The following is a 17,352-nucleotide window of genomic DNA, read 5'->3' as shown; positions in this document are numbered from 1 at the left end:
GAGGCGGGGCTGCTCCTTTGGCCCCAGAAAAAGGTGAGGTGACCCAGGGCAGCAGCTGAACGCTGGTGACCACGTAGCATAAGCAAGAAATAAGCATTTCTTGTTGTAAGGCCCTGCGATTTGGGGATCATCAGCCTAAGCAGAATGATAAAGAAATCCATTCTAGATGAAACAGTGCCGCCAAACCCTAATAGATGAGACATTGACACGGGGGCCAGAAAGTGGGTGGTGAGGAACCATCCCTGTGACCTCTTTTATGCAGCAGCAGTGAAACACTTGGCAAGACTGCTGCCTGCAATAAGTTGGTAGACAGAAAACATGGCAAATGAGCTCGTGCTTTCGATGACAAGCACGCCTTTGTTACTGTCGGCTGCTTTTGACAAGCGCTGCAAGAGGAAGATAAGGTCAGTAAAGATCTGGACCTGTAGCATGACCGAGAAATGTCTGTTATTGGAAGCCACTTGGATTTTGAGGTCACCCGTTACTGGAGCATAACGAAGCCTGAACTGGCTGACACACGCATTCTGCTATGCTCACTCACCAAACAATCATGCACAAACAGAATCACAACATGTGATGCACGATCTTAAAGAAAAGTAAAACGGGCTTGTAAAATATATACCGAGAGGACTTCATCTAGCAGGGGAGAGGAAGGAGGCTGATTTAAGAAAGACTGACAGGATTCACCTCCCCACTCTCATTGCTCATTAGCTGTGTGACTGTGGACAGTTTACCTGGCCATTCATTCTTTCAGTTTACTCATCTGTAAAAGCAGGAGATGATAGCAGTACCCACTGCGTAGAGCTGATGGGGGATTATATGGACTTTGCGCTGGGTAATGTCAGTGCTTAGTAGTGCTCTTGTCATGTCAGTCTCTCCCCGTCAGACTCCAAGTTCCCCAAGGGCAGGGGCCATGCTTGTCTTGCTCACCATTGTGTCTCTATTATCCAATCCAGTGCTTCACATGTAACATATACTCCAAACATATAGTTGTTTAAATATATGTGTTACTAAACTATTCCAGGGACATTGAACTCCATCCAGGCTCCCCACCTGGTTCCTATTTCATATCTCTTACTCTAAGAGTCCACTAAGCTTCTCTCTGCTTAGTTTTGGCCAGTACCTTGGACAACCCCCCCCCCCCAACATGGCCTTTTGGATTAATAGTTTGGATACAATAGGATGCCCTCTCCAGGATGAGATTTCCAATATTTGCCCCCAGGACACAGTCTGCGCCAGGCCTAACCCTTATCTGGCCCCTGAGAGCAGTAAGGGGCTTAGTCCCTTGCGGGCACACCACAACTGTTACCCTGCACTGAAACAAGAAGAGCTTAGAATGTTCCCAGGGTGCGTGTGTGTGTGTGTGTGTGTGTGTGTGTGTGTGTGTGTGTGTGTTTAACAGGGTTTTTTTTAACATACAGTCAATAGCGATCTGGACTCAGCCATAATCTCAGTGACCAGGAAGATGAAGGAAAGAGGAAAGCAATAAAACCTGTGGGTTAAGATCCAGCAGGGAGAAGTTATCCCAGAAAAATGGACTTCGTGTGGATGAAATATTGGTGCCTGATTTTAATTTGCAAATAGAAATCTTTTTTAGCTCTTACTTCACCTGCTCCAACCCCATCTGCAGTCCCATCTCCCTCTTCCCCGGGAAGAGTATAACCTGATTTACTAGAGAAAAAAGGTCCAGCTCATGTCTTTAGTGGATGTCACAGACCCGGGATAGCAATGCCAGATGGACTGCACTGTGACAGAGAAAGTGCTAGGAGACTGAGGCCATTCTTTTGGGGATGCCTTTCCTTCCATCCCACAAGATAGGTGCTCAATAAATGTTTTTTGGATGAAGGAGTGAACAAATGAAATAATACAAAGTGAACCTGATAGGGCATTGTGATACAAAAATAGCCAGAGATTTCCCCCATCCTTGCATGCAAACCACATTGCAATGTGACTTTCTAGCTACTCCTTTCAAAGATGGAGTCTATTTCTCTGCCCACTGAGTCTGGGCTTGGCTGTGTGACTTCTTAGGCCAATGACAAAATTTCCACAGCGAACATAATGCAAGAAGAGACCAGAAAAGCACTCATGCAGTTGCGCGTGCCCTTTCTTGCTGCTCTTAGAAATCCCTGTCACCACCATCAGGTGAAGCAGCCTGGGCTAGCCTGTTGGATGATGAAACACACATGGTCCAGATGCCCCCTCTCTCCAGCTGACATCAGCCCACCTCTGGAGGCTGACCCAACTAGCTGACCAGCTATTGGCTGCAGTTGCCTGACTGAGCCCAGCTGAGACCACCAGAAGAAAGGGCCAGCGCAGCCCAGCTCAAACTACTGACCCCCAGAATCTTGAGCTAAATAAACACATGTGTCTTTAGCCACTAAATCTTGGGGTAGTTTGCTACGTGGCCAAGGTGTACTGATACAGGGAGCTCCTTTCACGGGTGTCAGGGATGCTAAGTGTTTTACAAGCACACTTATTTAATCCTCAAAATAACCCTGGATAAGTGGGGGTGTTATTACCTGCACTTTTAGGTGAGGAAACAGAATTAGATAGAGGTCAATAAACGGACAGCAAGTGGCAGAGCTGGGAACCGAACTCAGGCCACTGGTTCCAAAGCCCAGCTCTCAAACACTCTGACACCTGCTTCTTACTAAAGAAAGAAAGGAAGGTTTGATGCCACCCCTTTCTACCTGCACTCCCCTCTCCTGAAGCACTCCTCCCGCTCTGCTTTTGCTCCACACATCCATTGCTTCCTTTAAGGCCCAGGGCAGCTCCTGCTCCAGGAAGGCTTCCCTGACCTCCCAAGTTTACCAAGACACAGCCCTCTTTTCTCCTGAACCCTTCCCCTGGCAGAGTGGAGCCTCCATGGAGCCCTGCTGATCCTGGACTGAAAGCAGCGTGACATGACGGGGACAGAGTTCATTTGCTGTGAGGATGGAGAGACTGTTGGGAGTGGGTGCTTTGTCCTGAGCACAAAAGCCGGGGACCAAGGGTGACTGCAGTGGCTGCAGGAAAGGGGCTGTGGGTCCCCCAATCTGATTCCACCAGCCCTTTCCTCCTACCCTCCCAGTTCCTATGGGGCCTGAGTGTGTACCTGAGATTTAATTTTTGTGGTCTTCTTGGGGCTTTCTCCCCCTCTCTCACCCTGATATGCTCGGGGCTTCTTTCCCTGGTTGGTCTTCCCTTGTCTGCCTCAGTTGGAGTCCTCTGAAAACACCTATCAAAATCCCAGTGTCTTTCAAGGCCAGTCCTTTCCAACTAGAAGGGCCTTTGCCTGTCTGTGTGGTCAGGCCACTCAAGATGGCTGTTCTCCTGCTCTCTGTACATCCCCTGCTCAGCTAGCCCTGATTCACTCACATGCCTATCAAATCCTCTTAATTATAGGGTTTAATTAGCCTCTGGTAACTGATGAGCTACGTGATGTCAAATCCCCTATAAACAGTAGCCTCCTCCTCCAGCTGTAGCAAAGACCGCTGCTGTGTCCTGCCACTGTCTGCTGCACAGGGTGGGGTGTCACTCCAGGACCCTTTGTGTAAGGTCCCCCTGTCCAGTAAACCACTGATGTCTCTGTCACTGTCTTTGGCCTTTTGCTTTGGTCTCGAGGCTGGGCACCGCCAAGGCTTGCAGGCCTGCAGGGAGCAGCCCAACACTGTCCTGACCCAAGAGGCTCTTCCTGGAGGACACCGCCACTCCTGTGGGCTCTTGGACCTGCTGGTTCTCTCATCAGGCATACAAGATGGAGCTGACGCTCTCCTCTCCCCGCAGTGCTCCTTCCACACCTCAGCTCCCCACCCTGGTGTAAAAACACCTCCTCCTTAAGCATCAGACATCAGGCACCACCACGCTCCGCCCGCTTCGTTCTCACCAGGTGCTTCCCAGGTAGCCCGCCGCATCCATCCAGGTCTCTGGCATCAGGCTCACAGCTTCCTCTACATCCCACCAGCAAGACTTCAGAGTTTCAATCAGTGAGTGACCCAGCCTGCACCATGGCCTCAGTTCCAGGGAGGGCCTCCCACACCCAAACCCCAGCTCTCAGTGCCTGAACTGCTATACCCCTGAAATCTTAATCTTGATTACCCCGTCTCTTATTTCCTGAATGCCTGCTCATCAGCCTAACTGAGACCTTAGGAATAAAAATCTTTTTTTCCTTCCTCTCCCACCTGGCCTTTCCAGGTCCCTAGAAAGGCTGTACTCACATTCCTGCAGTCACTCCCTTCCCAGCACCTTCAGGTCTTTAATTCTTCATCCTTTCTGCCTTTCACACCCTGTAAATCCCACCTCTGCAGCCTCATTCACCTTCTCCACACCTGTTCCCTGGATGTGGAGCTTTCTGGAACTCCAAGAAAAATCACAGAACTGGGCAAGTTAGATCCATCACAAGCTCCTGGTTTTCAACTTCAAGAGGGCCCCCAGCCCTACCTGGTATTCCCTCTTGGGTTGCCTGCCCAGCCTCTGAGCCATTTCCCCTGAGCAGGGTTCCTCAACCATCTCCCCTCTCTAATACTTCCAGACCCACCTCTTTACTTGCAAGACAGCCTGCAAGCTTCTTCTTCCTGAACCTCCTTCCATCCTGCCCTGGACCTTCCAAGACGGGAGTTCCCCTCCTGTAGTCCAGGGCCCACCCCACTGGCCTTGGACCCCATCCTCTCCCGTCCCTCCCCTGTCCCCACTGCAAGAACGTGGCTTCATTCTCTCCCCATCTATCAGATCCCTTTCTCTGGACTTCTTTCCATCAGTTTCAAAACATGCTCCCTTTTTGCTTTTCTTAAAAAGCATATCTTAATACACACCTGTCTTCTCTCAACCCCACTCCCCTTCTAATAGCCAGCCGCTATCTCTCCATCCTTTCACAGCAAACTCTGGGGAAGAGGAGTCTGCACTCGCCGCCTCCTCCTCCTCATTCCTTCCCTGGATGGAGGCTCTCTGGCTACCAGGTCCTCCCAGACATTCCATGACTACCCTACCAACTACATCACGGGGGATAAAATACTCCTGAGGCATCAGCTGTCCTTGTTTTCCAGGGGTTGGTGTCAAGGTGAAACTTGCCACCCTAGAAACCCCCAGGGGGATTAAGAAGGTGAGTACAGATCAGTCCATATGGTGGTCATCACTTAAAAGGCTCAAATTTTCCGTGAATTTAGGCATTCCTGTATCCAACACATATTTGTGAAGCACCTGTAATGCCCCAGGCAAACATGACTGAGTGACTCTTGAGCGGCCCAGGATATTCTGAGGCGCTAAGACACTGCAGAGACATTAATGTGTTCTGTAGCCCCATTCTCCAAGAATTAAGACCAGCAGATCCTTTTTCCTGCAGAAAGAATATTAATGAAATTTTCCTTTTAAGTGTGTCCTTCACCCAAGTCAACCTCCACTCCCACACATGTTCCAGCATTTCAAGGTGTATTTTTTGAGCAAGAAGGAAAAAAATAAAATAAAGCTGTTCTGGTGATTGATTTAGAGGGCCCAGCTCTGCTGAAATTCCCAGTATATTAACACAGTGCTAACCTCAAGGACTCCACTAAAACTTGATGCTGCCAGGACTAATGTGCAGCAATGAACAGATTTCAGAAAAAGCAGCTGGGACAAAAGCAGTGTGGTGACAATGGAGTTAGTTGGGAAAATCGAATATAAGAATCCATTTATGCCCATGGTATATTCTGAACACGTCTACTTAGGAACTTACCTGAAATAGACAAACATATTGTTAAGCTTCCTTGATGTAAACACAATTCAGACGTCCCCACTCAATGCCACCAGCCACTTCCCAAAGCCCAGAGCCTGCTTCTTACATTCCTTCTTTGTCACATTCTCAGCTAGGTGTGGTACCACCTCCTCCAGGTGACTTTTGGAAATGCATGGGGGGATACTTTGGTCCCACAATGACACTGATGGTGGCCAGGGTCCAGGGATGCTAAACACCCTGTGTTGGGTAGGAGAGTCCCACACAGTGGAGAACTGCCCCACCGCAAATGCTACCGACACCCTACTGAGAAATGGCAGCAGGGAGCAGCCCACTTCTCCATGGCTGGTGCTTCGTGCAAAGGGCAGTGGAGCCCTCATATAGACTACAGGGAAACCTCCCTACGTCCTGCTCCAAGTGGAAGAAAGGAAGAGGAAATGTCTTTGGACAGATGGGGATCTGCACCTGTGCTGTTCAGGAGCGGTCTCTCTCCTGAGGTGGAATGCTTGCCACTGATACTCTGCCATCGGCTTGCTGTTCTTATCCTGGGCTCTCCTGGATGCAGTTGTGCAAAACCAGCTTGAGTTGGGGAGTGAGTTCCAGAAAGTTCCCGGTGGGGGGTGTGTGTCAGTATGGCCTTGCCCGTAGGAGAACCCTTCGAGTGTGAAAGTCTTTCTTGCCTGGGGGTTGGGTCAAATGGAAAGGCAGGCCAGCTTCTTTGTGCCAGCAAGACCTGATGGCAGGAGAAGTCCCCACTCCCCTTCAACCTGTGCCCACAGCAACTGGCCCTCAGCAAGCAGAAGGACCAGGGTCTGGCTTCCATCCCAGTGTGGGAGGGCACATCTCTCAAGCTCCCATCCCTGGGTCTCCATGAAAAGATACTAGGTCTGAAAGAAGGGGTACAGATCTGCCAGATGCTGTCTTGACTAGTAATAACTCATACCACTAACAAAACTATTGATTGAGGACTTACTCTGTGCCAGGCATGGTGCTGACTGAGCCCCCTACAGGTTTCTCCATTTAGCCTTCACAAGACCTCTTTCAGATGAATGAGTTTAACTCCATGTTACAGAAGAAGGGTCAGGCGTCTGGGTTAAGGCTGGTAAAAATCCACTGACCTTATGAACAGATCCATTTGCTAACCAGAGTGCACTGAAGCTTACTCTGGGCCAGGCAGTGTGCAAGGCACCGGGGATACACTGGAGAACAAAGCAAAGTGCCTGCCCTCAAGGAGCTTACCATCTAGTGGCGGAGCGAGACCACTGCCAAGTACACCAATCTATGTATACCCGCCAGCTGCGATTACAGTTACATTTGTACAGGCAGTTGTCCCTCACGATCCGTGGGGAATTGGTTCCAGGACCCTGCGGATACCAAAATCCACAGATGCTCAAGTCCCTTATATAAAACAGCGTGGTAGAGTCGAAGCATCCGCAGGCCTGGTGTCTGCGGACTCGGCTCTGCGAGGTGACCGCACAACACGAGCTGTGATGCAGTAACAACTGAGAGCGCCTTAGACGGGGCGGTGAGGAAAGCCTGCCCCTTGGCTGAGACCTGAGGATAAGCAGAGGGGAGAAGTGGGGGCTGTTAGATATGGTGCTTTGGTCCTGGAATCCTGAGACTAGTCGACTTCCTGTGTGAAGACAGTAGCCCCAGTTCCTCAGAGGAAGTGGGAACCCCACAGGCAAGGGGCCTGTGCAGAGAGCCCTCAGGAGGCAAGAGAGCTGACTCGCCTGAGTCCTGTGCCCCGGCCCCGGGTGGAGGGGAAGGGCAGCGGCAGCTGGGTACACGTTCAGATCGCCTTGGGCCCAGGCTCTAGACCCTGCCATAAGTCCCTTCAGGGAGAAAACTGCACATCAGTCTCGGTTTTCCTTTAGATCCCAAAGAGAAAAGCATGCCTGGGGGTCGGCTAAGTCAGCTGCTCCCTCCCCTGTGGTCTCACCTCAGCCTTTATTCACCCAGTGAGGACACTCTGAACGGCTCTGAGATGCCAAGCCTTCATCACGCCACACAGTGGTGGCTTGTTGTCCTGCCTCTGTCCAGAGAACTTCCTGAGAGCAGAGGCCACGTATCTAATGAAACCAGGGAGGCAGTCCTGAGTCACAGCTCCGAGCGTGGGCTCGCAGCTGGGCAACCTGGGTTTCGAGCCGGGCACTACCCCTTGCTAATTGTGGGACCTGAGCGCTTTCCCTAATTGCCCCGAGCCCAGTTTTCTCCCCTGTACAAATAGGGTAACAGCAATACCTACTTCCCAGGGCTCTTGAGAGTATTCATCGAGATTATACACGTACAACATTTAGAAAAATGCCTGGGGACAGTAAACAATAAAGGAAGCTGTTGTTATCATTATCTTTAGGCAGACTGGCAAGCTCTCAAAATGGTTGAGAGACTTCCCTAATTACAAGAAGATACCAACATCACCGAGCCCAGTTCTGTACCGGGGCTGGTGTCTTGTGTTTGTCATTTGTTTAAATCTCACTCCTTGCCCCCAATTTCCTGATCAGCAAGCTGAGGCTCGGGCAAGTGAAGCAACTTGTCAGAGAACACAGAGTCAAGTTGGGTTCCAAATTCAGCCCCTCGGAACCTGGTTCAGTGGCTAGTCCCCAAGGCCAGAGGCCTGAGAAGCAAAGCTCTCCAAGAATGGAGGGTGGAGGGCAGGAGGCTCAGCCTCTGCTGGGTAGTGAGCCAGAGCCTTTTTCCTCATTGCTGGCCTGCTGCGAGGCCATTAACAACTGCTCCCTCCAGCCTGTGCGAGCGCAATAAAAGTCACGCAAAACTCACTGTTTACAACTCTAATTGCGGAATTTGGACATGAAGTGAAGAACACATCGTGTGAAATGAATAACAAATCCAGTGACTCCCTTTTCTAGTGCTGAAGCTGCGAGAACAGCCCAAGGTTCACCATCCTCGGGGAAAGAGGAGGTCACCACTGTGGCATCAATATCTGTGTGCCGAGCCCATCCATCTGCCCCTCCCTGTGCACCCACACCCTACGCTGAGCTCCTGTGTCAGGGCCCCGGCTCTGCTCTGTGTGCAACGACTGAAAGGGAAATGGTAATAGGGTGCTTTCCTAAAGCAGGGGGGTCCAGCTCCAGGCAGATAATCGAGGGCATGTCCAGTGGGTGTCTGTGATGGAGACGGATCCCTGTGACGGTCACCAGAGCTGTGCCCTGTGAAAGAGCCAGAGTCTAAGGGAGGCAGTGCTGGGAGAGAAAGCAGCACGGGTGGTCAGCCTGCTCTTCCTGGCCTCGAGCGTTCCCCTTCTGCACCCATGGAGCGGCTGCCCTTGGGTGTGACACAGTCACACGGACCATTGTGTTCTAGGCACTGGGCGAGGTGTTGGCACACGTGGGCCATCAGAGCCCTCACAGTAATTTAGTCAAGCCCCGAGTCACAGGTTATAACATAACTGGTGTTAGAAAGATGGAGTCACTTGCCGCACTCACACATTTGGTATGGGCAGAACCGGGTCTAGAGCCCAGCCTCGCCTGATCCCCGGCTCGTGAGTGCATCAGTCACTGCCCTGGTTCCCCAGCAGCAAAAACTACCCCCTCGAACCAGCCTGCACCGTGAAAGTGAGTGCGGCAGGGAAGGGGCTGAGGAATGGCTGCCCCAAGGGGGAGAGGGAGGAGGGCCATCACAAGGCCAGTGGCTGCATCACCCCAGAGGCACCACTCACTCTGTCCCACAGGAATGGTGGCCCCTGGAATTGTTCAGAGCTACAGCTCAGAGGCCAATAAACTGAAAAATCTGCCACATGACCCAGCAAATTCACTCTTGGGTATTTACCTGAAAAAAAACAAAAATGCTAATTCAAAAAGATACATGCACCCCAATGTTCATAGCAGCATTATTTACAACAGCCAAGATAAGGGAGCAACCTAAGTCTCCATCAGCAGACGACTGGATAAAGAAGACATGGTATCTATATACTAAAAAGCCATAAAAAGAATGAAATAATGCCATCTGCAGCAACATGGATGGACTTGAAAGGTGCTATGCTAAGTGAAATACGTCAGAGAAAGACAACTACTATATGATATCACTTACATGTGGAATATAAAAAATACAACAAACTAGTGAATATAATTGAAAAAGAAGCAGACTCACAGATACAGAGAGCAAACGAGCGGTTACCAGTGGGTAGAGGGAGGGGTGGGGCAAGATAGGGGTGGGGGAGTAAGAGGTTACAAACCATTAGGTATAAAATAAGCTACAAGGATGTATTGCATAACACAGAGCATACAGCCACTATTTTATAATAACTGTAAATGGAGTATAACCTTTAAAAATTGTGAATCACTATATTGTACACCTATAATTTATATAATATTGCACAGCAACTATATTTCAATCAAAAAAAGAATTGTACAGTTCTTGGCATAACATAATACTCAATGCACGTTTGTTGACTGAGTAAAGGAATGTATGAGTGAGTGAATGAGTGATGGATTGAATAAATAGAGCCTGTGGGGACACTCCATTGTTGTATGTTTTCCAGCAGAAGATGAAGGATCTGAGAATTTACCCTACTAACAAGTTAACACAAGAATCCAAAGGACTTTTTTACTCTATATTTCACCATAGTCAATTTCTACTTCGGTGGAAGAGTTGATGATTTACAGAATTTTAAAAAATATAATCAAATCAGTATTTGGAAACTCTAAGAAATGTATTGTAAAGTTAAATATTAAATGCAGAAGATGTATTTAAAAAAAAAAAAAAAAGAGATCCAAAGAACCCTATCTGGATTTGTCTTTGAATAATGCAGAGCTGGAGGTGAGCAGCCAGAGCCTCAGGACTGGGTCAGGCTCCCTGCGAAACCGTAGCCCAGGCAGAGCCCTGCACTAACAGTCCTCAGCCGACGCCTGGGCAATGCAACCGCTCAGGAGCAGCCGTGCAGGGCACAGGTTAATCAAGTCCAGGCCAGGAAACAAAGCCAGGGAAGTCTTTCAAAACCTCACAACCACTTGGTGCCTGGCATTCTTATTTGTTTATAGGTAAAAAACAGAGAGAAAAGAAGAAGTCTGCCAAAGAGTGCAGAGAAGTGGCTGGACATTAATTCTTGGCCCACAAAGTAAAACTTTTTCAACTGTCTCTGGGATGTTACTTGTAAGTGCTCAGGGCGCAATCACAATCCACAAGAGGCCTCGAATGCCCCACGTGTCAGCCTTGGGAGCACTGCCGGCAGGGGAGGGTGATGGCTTCATTATGACCCCAGGTGGGGATGGTGGTTTCTAGAGAGTGATCGGCAGAGAAATAAGCTCATTTTTTCATTCATTTCTCTCCCCCTTTCCCACCCCTCACCGTGTGTGTGTGTGTGGTGTGTGTGGTGTGTGTGTGTGTGTGTGTCTCCTTCTTCTCCAGCCAATAATTTACCTTCCCATGCAAAAATCACTTTTTTCCCCACTTTGTCTTTTATAGTCTAGAAGATTTAGGCAAAAAGAGTCGGGGGGGCCCCCCAAATCCCGTCTTGTCCCATTTCTCCTCTGATGGCCTGAGAAAGGACTCGGGGCAGCAGGCTGCATCATATGAACAGTAATTATCTAAGTGTCTGCCTTCCTCTCCACACTGGGGCTCTTGCAGGTTGGCAACCGGGGCAAAGCTGTCTCCGCCTTTTACAGTTCTTGGCAGAACATAATACTCAATGCACGTTTGTTGACTGAGTAAAGGAGTGTATGAGTGAGTGAATGAGTGATTGATTGAATAAATAGAGCCTGCGGGAACATTCCATTGTTGTATTTTTTCCAGCAGAAGAAATTTTCCAGGCTGTTACACTAATTAAGGCTAATATTCTCAGTTATTTTGAGGATTGCTTGAAAATTTGCTGCTAATTTAAATAAAATGGTTACGTTTACTCATTAACCAATTAGCCTGCTTCCCGGCAGCTTCACCTCACTAACCTGATTAGTTACACTGTGCTTTCTCCTACCCAGGGCCTTCTCTGAGACCTGGGGATAGCACCGTGCTATCAGAGTGAACTTTCTAAACAATGTTTAAGCAGAATCTCTCAAAAGGTTTAAGCACAGGTGTGAACCCAGCCCCTCTTCCCAGGCCAAGCTGCCTTTGGGTCCCCGAGGTCTTTGGGCCTCTTTGCTCTACGATACCATTCCTATCACTAGACCACATCTATTCTTCCAGGGAAACGAAACTTTCCAAAATGTGAGCACTTCCCGAAGGACAACTTAGCATGTGTTTGATGAATGAACAGAACTGGGGAGAAAATGGAAGCCGAAATGCAGGCATCCTTCCTAGCCTTGTCCCGGCCAGTGACCTGCGGTGTGACTCCAGCTAAGTGGCTCACATCCCCAGATGCCATTTTCCTGTTTTCTTATTTGTCAGAGGAGGAACTGATTTAGAAAATACCTACATTTGCGTGGCAGGGACAAGGCTTCCCGGGCACGCAGAAAACCCTAACTTCCCACATCCTCTGCAGTTAGGCAGGGCCATGTGAGAGCTCTGGTGAACTGAATGTCACAGGAAGTGCCGTGAGGCACTTTACCTTGGGGGCACGGAAGTCAGATTTCCAGTCACACCCTTCCCCTTTGGGGGAGTTGTGGGTTGAACTGTGTACCTAAAACATTCATATGTTGAAGTCCTAACCTCCATTACCCCAGGTGTTGGAAATTCAAAAATAGGGTCACTGCAGATGGACTTATTTAAATTAGGATGAGGTCTGGAGTGGGTGGGCCCCTAATCCAGGATGACTGGCATCCTCAGCAAAAGGGGAAATTCTGGACACAGACCAGCACACCGGGAGAGCACCATGCGAAGCTGGAGTTATGCTCCCTCCAGCCACGGAACTACCAGAAGCTGGGGAGAGGCCTGGAGCAGATCCTTTCCTAACATCTTCAAAGAGACCATGGCCCTGCTGCCACCTTGGTCCTGGACTCCTAGCCTTCAGAGCTGTGAGATGATACACTTCCATTCTGCACTCCTCTGTTACAGCTGCCTTGGGAAATAATATGGGCGGAAGGCCATGTAATTAGACTATGAATCCACAAGGGTACCTGAGTCACTAATGGCCTGGAAAGTCACGCCACCTTTAGCCAACTTTGTGAAAAGAGTAAGGAAATACCTAAAACCTGGAAATAAGGCAGAAAGGAGGGGAGGTTATCTATCCTTTCAATAACACACTGGGGCATCGTCCAACAAGCCCACCCAAGAGTATGTAATTTTCCAAGAGAATATACCTGTGTTTGACTTCGCTATTTACCCTTTGATTAGTACCCAGACACTATGAAGTTAAACGTTAACTTCTAGATTTCTGCTGGGGTAGAAAAGATCACACTAAAGGCTGTTATTTTATTTCCCTGTAGGGCATTAACCACTCTTATATCTAATCTACTATTTTATTCTAACATTCTTTTTTAGAAAATACTTACAGATACTGAGTGCTTTCAGTACCTGTTTAACCATCTTACTGGTTCCTTTATTAATGAGTTTTTTTTTTACATGTTCATTTTAATTTGTTTGTGTCATGTTTTACTTTTTAAATTTATTTTATTTTATTAAAAAATTTTTATTGAAGTATAGGAGGTTTATCATGATGTATTAATTTCTGCTGTACAGCATAGTGATTCAGTTATACATACATATATATATTCCTTTTCATATTCTTTTTCATTATAGGCTATTACAAGGTATTAAATATAGTTCCCTGTGCTATACAGTAGGACCTTGTCATTTATCTATTTTATATATAGTAGTTAGTATCTGCAAATGTTTTACTTTTTTGAATTGACAAAATTAACTTGTTTGGTTAATGCCAGTGAGGTTTGGGGATTGATTGTTATCTGGTTGATATAGGTCCTTTCTGGTTTTAAAACCCCAAATGGAAAAACTTAGAAATTTGGAAGAAGGAAACAATGAAGGGAGGGGACTCTCAAAGTCAGCAGGATGAACTTGGCCAGCTCGCAGTCCTGCCTTCTGGTCCTGCTCCTCCTTTACCGTTCTTGGTCATGGCTGGCTGAAATCCAAGGCATGCAGCTCAACCGTGGCCACACACGTAATGCCCAAGAGAGAAAAAGAGTTCAAGCCCTGGCTGGCTTTAGGATGTGAGGATTAAATAATACAGAAAATTCTGACTCCATCACTAGAATGAAAACTTCATGAGGGCAGTGACTTCCGCCTGGCTCATCACTGTCTCCTAGGGCCAAGAACAGTATCTGGCGCATGATGGACTCTCATTCATTAAAGAAAAATGAAAAAGGGAATGAATTAAAAAGTCATAGAATTTCAGGGTGGGAGCACCTTAGGGATTTCTCAGCTTAAGCCTCTACATGACATAGGAACCCTTCATAACGCCCCTGGAGCCCGCCAAACTTGACTTGGACACCTCTAGTGGTGGAGAGGTCACCACTGCCTGAGCCAATGACTAGGAAGAATTTCCTGATACTCAGCAAAAAATCTGTGTCCTTATAATTTTGGAAGTTTCATCTCTCTCTTAAATCTGCTCCTCTCCAAGCTAACCAATTCCCATTCTTATGGACATCGTCTTGAGTCTCTTTACCAATCTATAATTAGACAATATTTAGTAAGCAATGACTGTGTACCAGGTTTGTTGTCTAAATGTTTTAGGTGCATCAATTTATTTAATTCCTCTAGTGACCCTATGAGGTAGGTACTACTATAATCTCTATTTATAGGTAATGAAATTGAGCACAAGGAAATTATGCTACCTACCCAGGGAACCAGGTTAGTAAGTGGTACGGCTGGGATTTGAACCCAGGTAGTCTGGTTCTTGATCACTATACCTGATCATTTGCCTCTCAATATTTTCAGGCTTCCTTATTCTCTCTCCTTGCTATGTAAGGACGCAGTGAGAAGAAGACCATTTGTAAACTAGAAACTGAGTTCTCAGCAGAAGCCAACTCAGAAGGCACTTTGCTCTTAGACTTTCAGCCTCAGAACTGTGAGCCACCCAGCCTTTGACATTTGTTATGGAAGCCCCAGCAGACTAATACAGGCAGTGTCTGCTAAAGGTGAACATATGTCAACACTATGGCTCAGTAATTTGATTCCTGGGTATATATCCAAAAGAAAAGAGTACATATGTGCACCAAAAGACATGGACAAAGACATTCATAGCAGCAGTATTCATAATACTCCTAACCTGGCAATAGCCCAACTGTATATCAATAGTAGAATATATAGTGAATGTGGTATATTTATAAGATGGAATATTACATAGTAATAAAAATGAACAAATTACAACTACCTGTAACAGCATGGATGTACTTTACAGATATAATGATGAAAGAAAGATGCCAACATGAGAAAGAATATGCCCTATGATCCTATTTACAAAAAAGCCAAAATCAAGCAATAATGTTTGTTCTTGACCTGGGTGCTGGTTCCATGGGTATGTTTGCTCTGATAATTCATTAATCTGTACAGTTATAATTTGTCTATTTTCTATATATATGTTAAAACATCAATAAAAGGTTACATAAAAATAGTCACCGATTAAAAATGTCACATTATTGTAAGAATGGAGAATGAGTTACTATACTATGCGGTGTGGGGATAGTGTGATCTTACTGACCGGTCAGTGATGTCACAGCAGCCTAGCCCACAGAAAAGGACAAAGTGGTGGAGATCACAGTGGACAATCACTGGGAAGTCTCAGTACACCGAGTGACGCACACATCACAACATCCTTCAGTTGTGTGTTTAGGCAGGTAACAACTCTTTAAAACACTAAACAGCAATTGCACAAACATACACATCTTCTATACTAAAATGTCTTTTTGAAAATCATTGAACACTTCTAGAGGTAAGACAAGTAAACTCTGAAAATGCCAAGTGATAACGCGTCAGTCTCTGGCACTCTTGGTAAATGACTGTCCATTGTACTCGAATGAATAAACCATTTCTCTTGCCAGTGTCTCAACATCCTATTTGGATACCTGAAGCCTAGAGTAAGAGTGGGGAATTTTAGGAGGATAACTTACTTTCCTAGTAGCTGCCCTTTATTCTCCACTGGAAGGTCAGAAGAGCTAGAAAGGATCTCGTGGCTATACATTTTGGTATCAGCTATGATCTACTCAAGGGCAGAGCCTGAAGTCTGTGAAAGGACTCTGAGAAGTCAGGGAGCCTGGGGAAACCCTTGGGCTCCCTTCTTCTGGGGAAAGTCATGGCTGCCAGAGCCAGGACTATAATTTACCCACAGTCTCCCCAAAGAAGGCAGGTGTTCCTCTTTAGAGATGCATCGTCTCCCTTGCTCCCCACCCCAGAGGATCCTGGCACCCCAGCATCTGTTCTTCAGACTCCTTTGGGGCATGGCAGGTATGACTCACTTTTTCACTCATGAGGATACTTCCTAAAGAAAAACTCCCAGGGCCCCTGGGCCCAGAGTAGCCATGACGGACTTGAGCTTTTCCTTCCCCGCACCAGACACACACGTGCGCACCCCTGGCACGGAGAGCTCTCAGAGCACTCACCTGGGGCGTCATCCCATGGCAGATGTACACGATAGGAACATTCTCTGTGTCTGGACCCTGATCAAGACACAAGTCAGTCTTCAGAGAGTTCTGCAGCTGAACATCAGAGGACAGGTGGCCACAGCAAAGAAAAAGGAACAGAGAAACAAATGCATTAAATCAGGATAAACAAACATTCCACTGAGACAGGCTCCACTTCCATAATCAACCCAAGGCCCCTTGACTACTATGGAAACCAACAAACACCAGCTTTTGCCGTGTACAAAATGCTGAGGGAAGACCAGCCTCCTTTGAAGGAGACACATTTGAATTTTATTAAACAGCAAGCTAGGTTTGGGGAACTGAGACAGTCTAGGTAAAAATATAAGATAAACACACACACACACACACACACAAGATGGTAAAAATATAAGATACATACACACACACACACACAGATGGTGCTAGATTTTTCACCCCTTCCATGTGTACAAGGGTTGGCACAATGGCCTTCAGAATTCCCTGGACAGAAGTCTTTGCTCTAAGTGTTGGGGGAAGTAGGCAACGAGTCAGCTGTTTTTGGACCTGGGGCGAACTTTGGGATCAGATTTTCTCTGCTTCCTGCAGACCCAGCCATTTGGCCAGGCCCCAGCAGATGCCCAGCTGATGAGGGTTCTCTAGAGTGGGAGGTCTGGTAGGAGAATAAGAGGGGAGGGGGCCAGAGTGGGAGCAGGAGAAGGGAGAGTTATCGCTTATACTCATCTACAAGAACATGGCAATGAGCAGAACAGATGTCTAGGTACCATGAACCAATGTCTTACCATGTCTAGGTAGGAAAGCCAATATTCAATGTCCCCTTCTGGCTTAAGCCCACTCTCAGCCCTTGGAAAGAGCAGCTTATAGTCCTCTGGGTTCCCAAAGTCAGCCTCTGACTGAAGGGTGGGTAAAAGTATCTTTTGATAAGGTCCTCCCACCCCCCCATTAAGCAGTGGTTTGTTGAGGAAGTTGGGGGAGACAGACTGAGATGGAATCCTGGCTTCAGCTGTGGGCTTGGACAAAGCAACATCACTCCTTGTCTGCTTCCTTCTCTCTCAAACAGGGATAATAACAGTGCCAACCTCACAGGTCTGTGGATTAACTGAAACAATGTCTACAAGTGCTGAGCACACGGCCTGGCAGACAGCAAACGTGCAATAACCGTTAGCTGCTATCATTACTGCCGGGAACTTCCTGAAAGCCGTTCAG

At 47.4% G+C, this 17,352-nt stretch overlaps 2 protein-coding genes across 5 annotated transcripts in view; one reads left to right on the top strand and one right to left on the bottom strand.

Moving 5' to 3' along the window:
• GALNT18 (polypeptide N-acetylgalactosaminyltransferase 18) overlaps positions 1–17,352 on the bottom strand; it is a 313,674-nt gene that overhangs the window by 22,981 nt on the left and 273,341 nt on the right. Inside the window, exon 9 of the mRNA XM_032489016.1 lies at positions 16,129–16,224. Within this exon, the coding sequence (XP_032344907.1) occupies positions 16,129–16,224 (96 nt within the window). The remainder of the gene's footprint in view (positions 1–16,128; positions 16,225–17,352) is intronic.
• LOC116666442 overlaps positions 1–17,352 on the top strand; it is a 176,545-nt gene that overhangs the window by 158,938 nt on the left and 255 nt on the right. Inside the window, exon 6 of one of the 4 annotated variants that reach the window (XR_004323292.1) lies at positions 2,143–3,573. The exons of 2 other annotated variants lie outside the window; for them this stretch is intronic. The gene's annotated coding sequence lies outside the window, so the exon portion shown is untranslated. Of the gene's footprint in view, positions 1–2,142; positions 3,574–17,352 lie in introns of those variants that run through there. One more of the 4 variants, XM_032489019.1, reaches the window with a different exon arrangement.

The sequence above is a fragment of the Camelus ferus genome, chromosome 10 (genome assembly GCF_009834535.1).
Source record: "Camelus ferus isolate YT-003-E chromosome 10, BCGSAC_Cfer_1.0, whole genome shotgun sequence".
NCBI lineage: Eukaryota > Metazoa > Chordata > Mammalia > Artiodactyla > Camelidae > Camelus > Camelus ferus.
Note: the sequence above shows the minus strand (reverse complement) of the source record. Positions and strands in the feature narration are given on the sequence as shown.